Source organism: Nomascus leucogenys, chromosome 9 (genome assembly GCF_006542625.1).
Source record: "Nomascus leucogenys isolate Asia chromosome 9, Asia_NLE_v1, whole genome shotgun sequence".
Taxonomy (NCBI): domain Eukaryota; kingdom Metazoa; phylum Chordata; class Mammalia; order Primates; family Hylobatidae; genus Nomascus; species Nomascus leucogenys.
This window is the reverse complement of record NC_044389.1, coordinates 92920877-92934462: the sequence shown is the minus strand read 5'-3', so window position 1 is coordinate 92934462 and position 13586 is coordinate 92920877. Positions and strand designations below refer to the sequence as shown.

At 33.3% G+C, this 13586-nt stretch overlaps 1 protein-coding gene across 4 annotated transcripts in view; it reads left to right on the top strand.

The window, feature by feature from the left end:
- Positions 1-13586, top strand: part of SPAG6 (sperm associated antigen 6) — a 71530-nt gene that overhangs the window by 20327 nt on the left and 37617 nt on the right. For 3 of the 4 annotated variants that reach the window (XM_030819210.1, XM_003257704.3, XM_003257705.3), the window contains 2 exons: positions 5274-5440; positions 8923-9106. In XM_030819210.1, coding sequence (XP_030675070.1) covers positions 5274-5440; positions 8923-9106 — 351 coding nt within the window. Of the gene's footprint in view, positions 1-350; positions 463-5273; positions 5441-8922; positions 9107-13586 lie in introns of all 4 variants that reach the window. The other variant, XM_004089055.3, reaches the window with a different exon arrangement.

The following is a 13586-nucleotide window of genomic DNA, read 5'->3' as shown; positions in this document are numbered from 1 at the left end:
ATACTTTGGGAGCCCAGGAGTTCAAGACCAGCCTGGACAACATGGCAAAACCATGTCTCAAAAAAAAAAAAAAAAAAGTAGTGTTTTCAGTATAGCACTGGAATAAGAAAAATAGGCAAGGAACTCAAAGCTATAAATTATGTGTATGGGAGCATTGTAAAGATTTATCTTTAAGTTAAATTTCAAAAATATTTTCACACAATTTAATCAGTTTTTATAGAGCAGACAATTGTTTTATGGATAATTGAGTTTATTATATGAATTGTTATTTTTAGTATTTGATATAATATTACATAGTATATGTTGGGTCCTTCAACTGAGCCCCAGTGATGTCATTTGCTCCTTACTAGAGGCTTTGTTTATCAGATATTGTGGCAACTATTCAGACTGCTTTAATTTGTGAACTCTAAATTTCCATGCATTCACTCACCATGGATCTCTGGATACCTAATGGACAGGCAGGTAAGAAAAATTTCTTTTTATTTCCTTCCTTCCTTCCTTCCTTCCTTCCTTCCTTCCTTCCTTCCTTCCTTCCATTGTCACCATTTTTATGCAGTTTCCTTGCATATTTATCTGTATTTTTAAGAGAAACTTATAGTTAGAATAACAAAGTCTCCATGTTTAATATGTGTAAGAGTTAAAAACATGTCTCTTTAGAGGAAGAGAAGCACATGGGGACTGATAATTATGAAGCACTAAGAGGCCATTTAAGGACTAGAAATTTGGGGTACTATTTTTGAGAATTTATTTTCTTTTCCAATAAGGTTATTCCAACAGATATTTCAAATGGACACTTTAGCTTTTATTTATATAAATTTGTAGATTTGAAAATTTTTCAAAATTCTCTTTGTGCTACTGTCTAAACTAAACAATATAGGAAAATTATAATAGAGCAGAAACATCACATATAAGCCTAACTTTGACATTGGATATAGAAATGGAAGAGAATTATGAGTCATTTTATTGGCCTTATATTAATATTTAATGAGCCAGATGCAATAGAAACATGGAGAAAATATATGAAAAAGAGAATTCCAGCCAGGTGTGGTGGCTCACGCCTGTAATCCCAGCACTTTGGGAGGCCAAGGTGGGTAAATCACTTGAGCTCAGGAGTTTGAGACCAGCTTGGCCAACATAGGGAAACCTCGTCTCTACTGAAAATACAAAAATTGGCCGGGCATGGTGGTGCATGCCTGTAATCTCAGCTACTTAAAAGGCTGAGGCAGAAGAATCGCTGGAACCTGGAAGGCAGAGATTGCAGTGAGCCAAGATTGTGCCAGCCTGGGTGACAGAGTAAGTGAGACTCCATCTCAAAAGAAAAAAAAAATTCCCTTGGGTATATGGAATAGTTAGTACCTTTTTGAGTGGGCAAAATATTTTACTTCTAAATTATAAACTAAAATTTTTTAAAATTGGAGATTTGTGGCAGATTAAATACTATAATAAACACTTATAATTAAATATTAGAATGCCAGGTAAATTAATTCATTCTTAAATCCTTAATATGTTTTCAAAGCTCTTTAGATTTAATTCAAAATATAATTCAATATGAAAAATTTCAAAAGATGATAAACCACTGCCTTTACATAATATATCAAGTGGGCACATAAATATATATATTTATTTCATATATTTATTTTATATAAATATATAAATATATATTTTATATATTTATTTTAGATATTTATATATATTTATTTTATATAAATTATATATATTTATTTTATATAAATATATTTATATATTTTTATTTTATATAAAGATATATAAATATATATTTTATATATTTATTTTATATAAAGATATATAAATATATATTTATTTTATATAAAGATATATAAATATATATTTATTTTATATAAAGATATATAAATATATATTTATTTTATATAAAGATATATTTTATATATTTATTTTATATAAAGATATATAAATATATATTTATTTTATATAAAGATATATAAATATATATTTATTTTATATAAAGATATATTTTATATATTTATTTTATATAAAGATATATAAATATATATTTATTTTATATAAAGATATATAAATATATATTTATTTTATATAAAGATATATAAATATATATTTATTTTATATAAAGATATATAAATATATATTTATTTTATATAAAGATATATAAATATATATTTATATATTTATTTTATATAAAGATATATAAATATATATTTTATATATTTATTTTATATAAAGATATAAAATATATTTATTTTGTATAAAGATATAATATATTTATTTTGTATAAAGATATAAAATATATTTATTTTGTATAAAGATATAAAATATATTTATTTTGTATAAAGATATAAAATATATTTATTTTGTATAAAGATGTATAAATATATTTATTTTGTATAAAGATGTATAAATATATTTATTTTGTATAAAGATGTATAAATATATTTATTTTGTATAAAGATGTATAAATATATTTATTTTGTATAAAGATGTATAAATATATTTATTTTGTATAAAGATGTATAAATATATTTATTTTGTATAAAGATGTATAAATATATTTATTTTGTATAAAGATGTATAAATATATTTATTTTATATATTTATTTTATATAAATATATAAAATATATATATTTTTGTGTCCACTTGATATATATGTATATATGTATATATCTATATATCTCCCCCCAAAAACAAAACAAAAAGCCCAGAATAATCAGGAAAAAATAACATGAAACTTAATTGTGATTCTTTAAAGCTATTCTAAGCATACTTTTTTGCCTCATTAATGCATTTATTATGAAACTTTATATGTTAACAAATTTAGCTTTTCTTTTTTAGAGTGTTGACTTATTTTAATTAAAATAGTGCATATTTATTATAAAAAATATGAAGTAAGTCCAGGCACAGTGGGTCATGCCTGTAATTCCAGCACTGTGGGAGGCCAAGATGGGAGGATCTCTTGAGCCCAGGAGTTTGAGACCAACCTGGGCAACATAGTGGGACCCCCATCTCTACAAAAAATAAAAAAATTTAGCCAAGTGCAGTGCACTCAGTTATTTGTTAGGCTGAGTGGGAGGATTGCTTGAACCTGAGAGGTTGAGGCTGCAGTGAGCCATGATTGCACCACTGCACTCCAGCCTAGGCAACAGAGCAAAACTCTGTTTCAATAAAACCCAAAAAAACAAAAAATAAGAACGTAATGCTCGATGATAATGACAATACAATGTCAGGCCAAGCCCTGTGCCCAATTCAAAAATGGTCACAGGGCTTGGCCTGACATTTCTTCAAAGAAGATGTACAAATGGCCAATGAGCACATAAGATGCTCAACATTATTAGTGCTATGGAAATGCAAATCAAAATCACAATGAGACACCAGCTCATCCACATTCGGATGGCTGTTATTTTTTTAAAATGGAAAATTACAAGTGCTGGTGAGGATGTGGAAAAATTAGAACCCTCGTAAAATGATGGGACTGTAAAATGGCTCAGCTGCTGTGGAAAACAGTTTGGCAGTTCTTAGTGGTGATGGTCACACAACATTGTGGATGTACGTAACTCCACTGAACTGTAAACTTAAAAATGGTTAAAATGGTAATTTTTATTTTATTCGTATTTTATTCAGTAAGAAACCAACAACAATGAATCAAGTAATAAAGCAAGCAACAAAGAGATGGACAATTTTTTTAAGTCCACCTTTCCTGAAATAACCTGTGTTAACATTGAGTAGTTATGCTATACCTTGTTCTGTGCTTTAAACTTTTGTTGTGGATATTTCAGAAATTATCTCTATCAAACAGTATAGATAATAATATATAAGTAACACCCATGAACACTGGATTTGTTGAACATGAGCTATGACCCAAGTGTGGGCAGGGGCTCTGTGTGCCTGCAGCGCTTACCAGCCTTCATGGGATTCACACCTGCAACGGTGATAGAAGATGATCTAACCTAGCCAACTTAGGCACGAAACTAATGACTAAGTAAAACCAGAAACTAGGAAAATCCATAGGTCGCATCATTAAATGTGTCTGTGATTAAGCATCACTGCTCTCTGCTTAGGTTATTTGCTAGTACTCTTTTATTTTGGTCTAATCCTAAGTGTTACTATAATGGCTTCTCGGCCTTTTGCTAAGATCAAGTGTTTAGATGTTACTGTAAATGTTTTCCTTTTGTTCTATTTCAAATGTTTCTGCATATAATAATATAAAAGAATACTGGTAATATTTGCTTTTGTGTATAACTAGGATATGTTTTTAAAGAAAAGATTTAATGATATCTAATTGAGTAGACTGGTATAAATTAATGTGTAGAAAGTCAAGGGGTACTTTGTTATAGTTTGAATTCTGTTATTACCTTTCTTGTAATCTTAGACTAAAACAGCATCATTAAAACAGAAATAGCAGTTGACTCTTTTGCAGAATTTATAGTAAGGCAAAGTTAATAGAAAGAGCTGGAATATCCAGTAAAATGACCACAATGCAAATACTATTGGTATCTCTCTTCCCACCTCCTCAGTTTTCAATATGTATTATTTAACAATTATCAATGAAAAATGTATGAATTATAACCTTACTTTACCATTCATTAGTTGTGTGACAACCTTTCTCAGCCTCAATTTTCTCGTCTGTAAAATAGACGTAATAGTAGGGCCTGCTTCATAGTTTTGTTGTAAAAGTTAAATGAATTATTATGGAAAAAAGTCCTTAGAACAGTGCTTGCATATAATAAGCCCTTGATAAATATAAGCTACTTTTACTATTGTTGCTGTTGTGGTGATGACGATGATATACCTACTATGCATTCAACCGTTGGACGAATATGATGAGCACTAGTAGTACACTTCCTCATCTCCAAGACATTTATTTGGAGATAATACGCAGGTGAGGCCTTGAAGTGAGCCTTGAAATATAAGATTTGCAAAGTCTGGGGGGAAGCCCTATCTTTTTTGTGTTAGACATCATAGCATACTCTACAACCTTTCTCTGCATGCCTCATAATAACCCTATCAGGTAATATAGACAGGACTTGCTGAATCAGGGATTCTTACCTAAATCCAAAGCCTTTCTTATTTCCATGCTCTACTGCATGTTTAACAATGATAGCTTGTATTATTCTGTGTCTTGGCCAGTTAGGTACTTCTAAATTTCCATTAGTTTATAGTGAATAGTTTTGTTTTTACTGATTTTTTCCCTTTAATTTTACTGTCTGCATATATATTGAATTGTATTTTTGCTTTTTAATTTACATTTTCCTGATTTCTGTTCTTTCATAATTTAACTCAGGTGTAATGTCTTTGCTGAGAACTCTTCTTCTAGACGTGGTCCCAACAATTCAACAGACTGCTGCTTTGGCTCTTGGGAGACTGGCCAATTATAATGATGACCTAGCAGAGGCTGTTGTGAAGTGCGACATTCTTCCACAGCTTGTTTATTCATTGGCAGAACAGAATGTAAGAATTAAAAAAAACTAGTTATATATTTTTTGTTTTAGATTTTTTAAAATGTGACAGTTTGGATACAGTTGCAAGCCTGTAGGCATAAAATTATTAGGGGATTAACACAATCTTCAATTATCTGAGCTGCATGTAATCGTATTTTCAGGGTATTTTGCTTTGGTGCTGATAACCACCATTTATCTATTATTGATAATATAAGGAGAAAATAGATTTTTTAGGGGGAAATATACATAAAGCAGTATTTCTATATATGAGAGTTTTAAACAAAGCTGTCCGATCTGTTTAGGGAAGTATGTAGACCCTAGGCAAATAGTTGATCTCAGCAGTCCTTATATGCTGGTGAAACCAAGTTAAGTGAAATAGTGAGAGACAGCCTTGAGGCAAGGGGTAGAGAAGCAACCAAAAAGAGGAAGAGAATAAGTATGTGTAATGGAAGGTTTGATAAATCTTTTTTACCAAGTTATAGGCATGTCAACTCTGTTAAGCACTATCTAAAAGTGCCCCATTTTTTCCCCCTCCTATCTGGTACCACTTTCTGTTTCTATACAATGCCAGCTATTTGGTTTCCACAGTAGTTAAGGACCACCTGTAGGTAGGTTTTGGACTGTTCATTCTATTCTGTTAGTTTATCATAACCTAGGGATAGAGCTTTCTTGACATATCTTTGGGATTAAATTCCTATTTGTGTAACAAAAAGACAAGCCAACTGAAAAATGGGCAAAGGAATCAAATAGACATTTCTCCAAAGAATATATACAAATGGCCAAGAAGCATGTGAAAAGATGCCCCACAGCATTAGTCATTAAGATATGCAAATCAAAACCACAATGAGGTATCACTTCATACCTTCTAGGGTGGCCATAATAAAAAATAAAAAGAAAATAACAAGTGCTGGTGAGGACATGGAGAAATTGGAACTTTCATACATTGCTGGTAGGAATGTAAAATGGGGGAAACCACTGTGAAAACACTTTGGTAGGTCCGCAGTCAGTGAAACATTTGTTACCACGTGACTCAGCAATTCTATTCCTAGTTATACATCCAAAAGAATTGAAAACAGATGCTCCAGCAAAGCTTGCACGCAAATGTTCATAGCAGCAGCATCCACAATAGCCAAAAGGTGAAAGCAACCTAATTCGATCAACAGATGAATGGGTAAACAAAACGTTGTGTATCCATACAATGGATTATTAGTCATAAAAGGAATAAAGTACTGATAAATGCTACACCATGGATGACCCATAAAAACATTATGCTAAGTGCAAGAAGCCAGACACAAAAGGCCACAGATTGTGTGGTTCCATTTATATGAACTATCCAGAATATGTAAATCCATAGAGACAGAAGCAGATTAGTGGTTGCCAGGGGGTGGAAGGAGAAGGGAATGGAAACTGACTGCTTTATTTGTGAGAAGTTTCTTGTTGGGGTGATGATAATAGTCTAGAACTAGACAGTGGTGATGGTTGCACAACATTGTGAATGCACTAAATGCCACTAAGTTGTATACTTTAAAATGGTTAAAATGGTAAATTTCATGTTATGTGTATTTTGCCAGAATAAAAATAAATCCTAATGGTGCAGAAATTTGCCTTATATTTATAGATCAGAGAGTCACTTACTAATGCTTGTTATAGCTCTACAAGGAGTCACAGAAATTTTATTTTTCTTGTGGATATTCCTTCCATCATCAAATACTGTTGAGCTTTCTTCCTCTTGGACTCTTAGCTCTTTCTTTTGAGAGCAGAGTCTGTATTCTGGTATCCCACGTAGAAGATTTTCAGTAGAAGTTTTCTAAGTTGAATGAATGTTAATTAGTTGTAGAGAGACAAAAAAGCACTACAGCAGAAAAGTGAGGAGGCAGTGAAAACACGAAGCGTTTGCACAAGCTTCTGTCTCCCTCACCTTCCAGCCTTTAAGTCATTTCTCACAGGAGATTTAATCTCCTCTTTATGAGGTACAAAGTCCTGTGGTTTTGCTGTTTTTTTTTGTTTTTTTTTTTTGGCATTTCTTTTGATGAGGAATGGAAGAGAAGAGTGTTAGGAATTTGGGGGAAGTGAAAATTAGGAGAAAGAGGGAATGAGATCAGAAAGTGTGAGTTATAGGCACTGTAATTAATAGTGACTATTGATACCCCTAAATGGTCTGTAAATTTGACAATTCTGCAGTATAAAAAGTCAAATTAGCTAAGGTAATGAAAATAAATATATCATCATTTTTTCCCCACATTTGTAAGAAAATAATCTATGGAAACCTACTTCAAAACTCTACACTAATATTTAGAGTAAATTAGTAGAAATTTGGTTACTTATATAATTTAAGAAACTAAAGAAAATATGTCAAATCAAAAACATCAGTACTAACATAGCATATTTCTTATATTAGCAACATATACTGATTTTTAAGATATACTATGTTTAAGATGTACTTGATGTGTTTTTTTCTCATGTAATTTTCATTGTATCAATATTATAGTCTAAGTGAATAGAATGCTTTCAAAACAGGTGCTGTAGTCAACTAGTCACTTTTCAGTAGTCACTGTGAAGAAATAGAAACTTAGAATGTAAAATAGGGGATTAATTGGGTTTTATTAATAACAGAAAGAGTTAGGAGACCATCACTGTGTCATTATGCTAACCATAAAACCATAGTGAGTGTCACAGCCACGTATTTCCTATACATTTAATTTTTTTAGCGATATGAAGAGAAACATGTTAGTCTTGTGTTTCAGTTTCATTTACTCATTCCTTAGTGAGATACAATGCATCTATAGGAAATATAAGTATGAAGCAGTATTTAAAATTTACAAAATGGTAAGTAATTTGCTTTTATCTTAAAAAAAGCATTTCTAGAGAAAATAACTTATATCCCATTGTTTGGCTGATTTATTTGCCAGGAAAAGTTTTAAAATGTGTCGTGAATGTTTTGCCTTTATGTTTATTTGATGATTGTAAGCACATTTTGGAACATGGTTGTTACTTCAGAATAATTTAGGACACCAGAAAGATTAGTTGAGGTCATGAAAGGCCTACCATGCTTAAAGACTGAGGGCAAGTAAAGGAAATGAATCAGTCAGTTGACAGTGAGCTTAGTTGCACATGCTAACAATCTAAGAGTTCCCAAGGGTCAAACAATACGTTTTGGTGTAATGCAGATACATAAAATCTCATTATTTTATGAATTTGTGGAAAGTATGTTTATAATTTTATACAATTTCCAAATGCAGGCTTCAGGGTAAAACATTTGAAATACAATGTAAAACCTACCTTATTTTCAGTTGAGTTACTGAACAGAAGCAATGAGGGCACATCAAATAATCAAAATTATTTTGCAGGATGTTTTTCATCTTTTATATTCAAAAGCTGCTGAGCTTTATTTACATTAATGTTATTTTTATGTTAGTTTTGGTCTATTTTAGATTTTGGTTTTCTAAGTACTCAATTCATTTTGAATTTTGTCTGTTTGACCCTTGTTTGTAGCGCTTCTACAAGAAAGCAGCTGCCTTTGTGTTACGAGCAGTTGGTAAACATTCTCCCCAGCTAGCTCAGGCAATAGTTGATTGTGGAGCACTGGATACGCTGGTCATATGCTTGGAAGATTTTGACCCTGGAGTCAAGGAGGCTGCAGCCTGGGCACTTAGATATATTGCAAGACATAATGCAGGTAATTTAAAATATGCAGGAGCATATTTTAAAATAGGATTATTATAATTCAGATTTATTAGGTAAATCCAGTTTTGCTTAGTAAAACAGGTGGAGTTTTAATGATGTTTCTATATGTGATGAGAAATACGTTTTGAATGATGGCAAAGTTGTTTGGATCATATATTCACACACACAAAAAAAACCCCTATATATTTCAGTCTTTATCTTTGCAGAAGGGAAATTTGAAGAGGTGGAGAAAAGGAGAGAGGGGTGGCAGAGGGTGGGAGAGTGGGCTTCAGTCTCAAAGGCCTTGGTAAATTGGTTCAGTTATTAGGTTGGTGCATAAGTGGTTTTGCCATTACTGGCAAAAACCCCAATTACTTTTGCATTAACCTAATAAATTATTTTAGTTAGTCACCCTCTTGGGGTCATTTGATCTTCCTGCCCATTCATGATAGGGAGTTCCAAACCAACCAGGAGACGTATCACGAGTGAGTGATGTTGAGGAGATACGGACATAACTTCCTGGAAAATACTGGTATTCAACTCATACTGGGCAGGAAGAAGAGAAGGAGCATGTTCTTCTATAAACTGACAGCTCAGTGGGGTCATCAAGAAGGGACCTGGGCCTCTTGTGAGAGGATTGTGTCAACGCACCCAATTGGTAAAAAGTACATGAGGAACATAATTTTCCCCATCACTTTACAGAAGTTGCTTATGAACAAATAACATAAGAAGAAAATACAGTTTTAAAATAAACATATGTAAAAATGATCAACTTTGCTAGTAATCAACAAATTCTATATGAAAACATCAATGAAGATCTTTTTAACCTGTTATTTGAGTGGGGGGTGGTGGCAGAAGAGTAAAGCAGCAATATAGCCAGGTGATTAAGAGCACCGTGACATTAGACAGGGTCTGAGTTTAGTTTAGATACTACCATTTAGTTGCTGCGTGACCTCGGACATTGCTTATAAACCTTCTGAACCTTAGCTTCCTCATCTGTGGAAGAGGATGACTAATAGTGGTTACATCAGAGATTTGTTGTGAGGATGATGACATGATACATGTAAAGCACTTAGGTCAGTGCTTGGCATATGGAAATACTCAGTAAATGTAACATATTAATATTAATACTGAAGGTTAGAGTGGACAATATGACGTGTGCACATTGGTGGAGGAGCTACAAATTGTATAAACTGGTGGAGAGCAGTTTGACGAAACTATTAAAGTTGTTGCCCTAAAAAAGCCTGCTTTGAGAATTCATCCTAAGGAAAGAATTCCACAGGATGGAAAAGCTATATTCATGCAAATGTTATTATAGCATGATTTGTAAATCCCTCAAATATTTGATAGAAATTTAGTGGATAAATTATGGAACTTAATGAAATCTGAGGCAACAAATTTAAAAGGTAATTATGAACCTACATGGTAACATGGAAAAGTGGTTATAATGTTAAAAAGATATAAAATTGTGTATTACAATTATAATAATGTAAAAATAAGTTTTTATGTGGATATAATTACAAAAAAAATCATGTTTGTATTCCTAAGGTGGTAAAATTAAGGAATTATTTCTTCATGTTCCAGATTTTCAGTGTGTGTCTATGTCTAAAATATTAGCTGCTGTGTAGTGAGTAATTAGTATATGCCTGGCTCTGTGCTGTGTGCTTCAGACACATTATCTCATTTTGATTGCAGCTACTCTTGGGTGGGCATTACTCTCCCTGTTAAATGGAGAAATAAAGTGGACTTTAGAAAGGATATCCAAAATTATATTAATGGTGGAACTGGAATTTGAGTCTAACTGTCTGACTGCAAAGCCTATGTTAACTACTATACCATACAGCTTCACTAAATACTTCCTGAAACAGTATTGAAGAAAAACTTCAAAACAGAAACAGGAAGAGGCTCTCCTAAGGTTATATTTAATTTGGTTCTTAAAATGGTGACATTATTACAGACAAAATAGAAATAAAACAGTGTAAAAGGCAAGTTGAAAAAGACAACTGTTGTCATGCTTAGAATTATTCAGAATTAAATTACAAATTATTAAATTATTTTCTTAAATCTAGATTTTGATTTTCCAAAAAGGTTCACCTTAAGACTATTGTTTAGTACATGTTGATTGAGAAAACTACAGCAGGGTTTTAAATCAAAAGCTGGTTATCATAGGAAACTACATGAGTATATTTAGTAAGTTTTTTTTTAAGTCAGAGGGACACATTACAGATTGTAACATGAGTGTTGGAAAAGAGCTTTGAGGGACAATTGTATAGATACTGTCTCAGGCAGGTGCCCCACAGATAACATTTCCATCGCTTCATTTTGTTGAGTCTGGGGCAAAATGCTTATAGTTCATAAATAGGATCTGTCTTAGGGGTCTCATTCCAAGTTCTTGGTATAATCTGGCTCCCACGTGGAATTTCCACTGTAATTTCAATATTTCACAGTAGTTAGGGGCCTGGGACCCAGAAGCTCCCAGAAGAGATTATTGCATAGATTTCTCAGAAGGAAAGGGAATTGTTACCTAGTAAACCATAAAAGTCATCACTCACATCCATATCAATGAAAATGGAGGATTTACCTCCAAATAACCTGATTTCTTTTTTTTTCGAGATAGAGTCTTGCTCTGTCACCCAGGCTGGAGTGCAGTGGTGCGATCTTGGCTCACTGCAACCTCCGCCTCCCGGGTTCAAGCGACTCTCCTGCTTCAGCTTCCCAAGGAGCTAGGATTACAGGCACGCCCCACCATGCCCAGCTAATTTTTGTATTTTTAGTAGAGACAGGGTTTCACCATGTTGGTTGGGCTGGTCTCGAACTCCTGACCTTGTAATCCGCCCACCTCGGCCTCTCAAAGTGCTGGATTACAGGTGTGAGCTACTGCATCCGGCTTTTGTTTGTTTCGTTTGTTTCTTGAAAATAATCTGATTTCTTAATGATTTCCTAAAAGCAAAATATATTGAGATTAATGAATATTAGTGGAAAACTGTTTGGTTAGACAGTTCAAGAAATATAAATCTTAAATTGAGATGCAAAAGAAATAATATGTACTTTTAAGGGCAATAGAAAGAAATTTTGTTTCTGTGTACAGGAAACAAAATTAAAATAAGCATAGAGAGAAGCCGATGGGCATTACCTGACTTTTCCTTGTTTGAAAAATACAACTTCTAAAACATTTCTATGTAAAGATTTTAAAGCATTTTACAGACAGCCAAAGGGAACTTGGGGCTGACAACCAGAAATGGTGGTTTTTTTTTTCCAACTGTGTACAAATCATATCATTAAATTTTATGATTGAATCACCAGTTATTGAATATACATGGTAATGTTTACCTCTGACTTTGCAGATAAATAAGTGATTTCTTTCTAGTTTTTCCTGCTCCTTAGTGACAGCTGAGGTAGAATTCTTCTCAGATTGGCTTTCTCTTTTCTTACTTTTTGTAACCCTTTCCCACTCTGCAGAATTCTTCTTTTGTTTCCTCATTCACACAACTGTTTTTTCGTCTGTTGTTATAATTGTTCTCTTTTATTATCATCTATTGTTGTTAATCTCTTACCATGCCCACTTTATAGATTAAACTTTAAAAAGTTTGTATAAATTTAAGGAGCACAAGTTCAGTTTTGTACATAGATATATTGTATAGTTGTTCTATTAACATATTTATTTATTCAACCAATATGAAATCTGTCACTGTTTCCAAGGAATAGTCTTGCTTTTGGAAAGGGTGCCTGGAGAGCCTGTGCCAGCTGGAAGCGTGATGGGCAAGGTAGGAGGGATGGTGGGATTCCCCAGCCACTGGGCTTCCTCAGCTGATGGCTCAACCGCTAGGAGGTGGGTGAGGGAGGCTGCTGCAGGAGGCTCCAGGCCCTCCTCCCCTGGTCCCCAGCAGCCTCCCTCAGGCCTTGTGACTGAAGTCCTGTGGCCCTGTGGAGGGTGCTTCCAATGAATGGCCGTCTGTGGAGACAGTGGCCACAATGAGAGCACTTGGGACTGAGGTGAGAGCAGCAGCCTGGCTGCAAGTGTGCGGAAGTGTTTTGTGTGAATGGTCTTCCACATTTGGGCTCAAAAATGAGTTTTAAGTGTTTATTTTGGGAGCTTTAGCTAAAAAAAAGTGTTTCTTTGTGGTAAACTTTGGCTTATCTCAAGCCTGGCAAAGAGGAATACATTTGATTAGACATTCTACAACTTTTAAATTATTGATATAATTGTCACATAGATGAGCAGACTGAAGTAGAGAGGTTAAAGGATTTATTCTGGTCACACAGCAATTTTTGGTGGAACTGCTTGGCAACGGCTCAACACTTTCAGAGATTCTTGCATTTTACACTATGAGGGATGAATGTGTACAAGATCTCATCATTCTTTTGTAGCTCCTTGTAATATCTGAAAGTCTTGCCAGATACCTCTGTTTCTAATCTCTGTTGGCCGCTTTCCACCGGGTTTACTCTTCTTTCTGTTGTGGACCTGATTTCTGTCCAGCTCTGTGGCAGTTGGG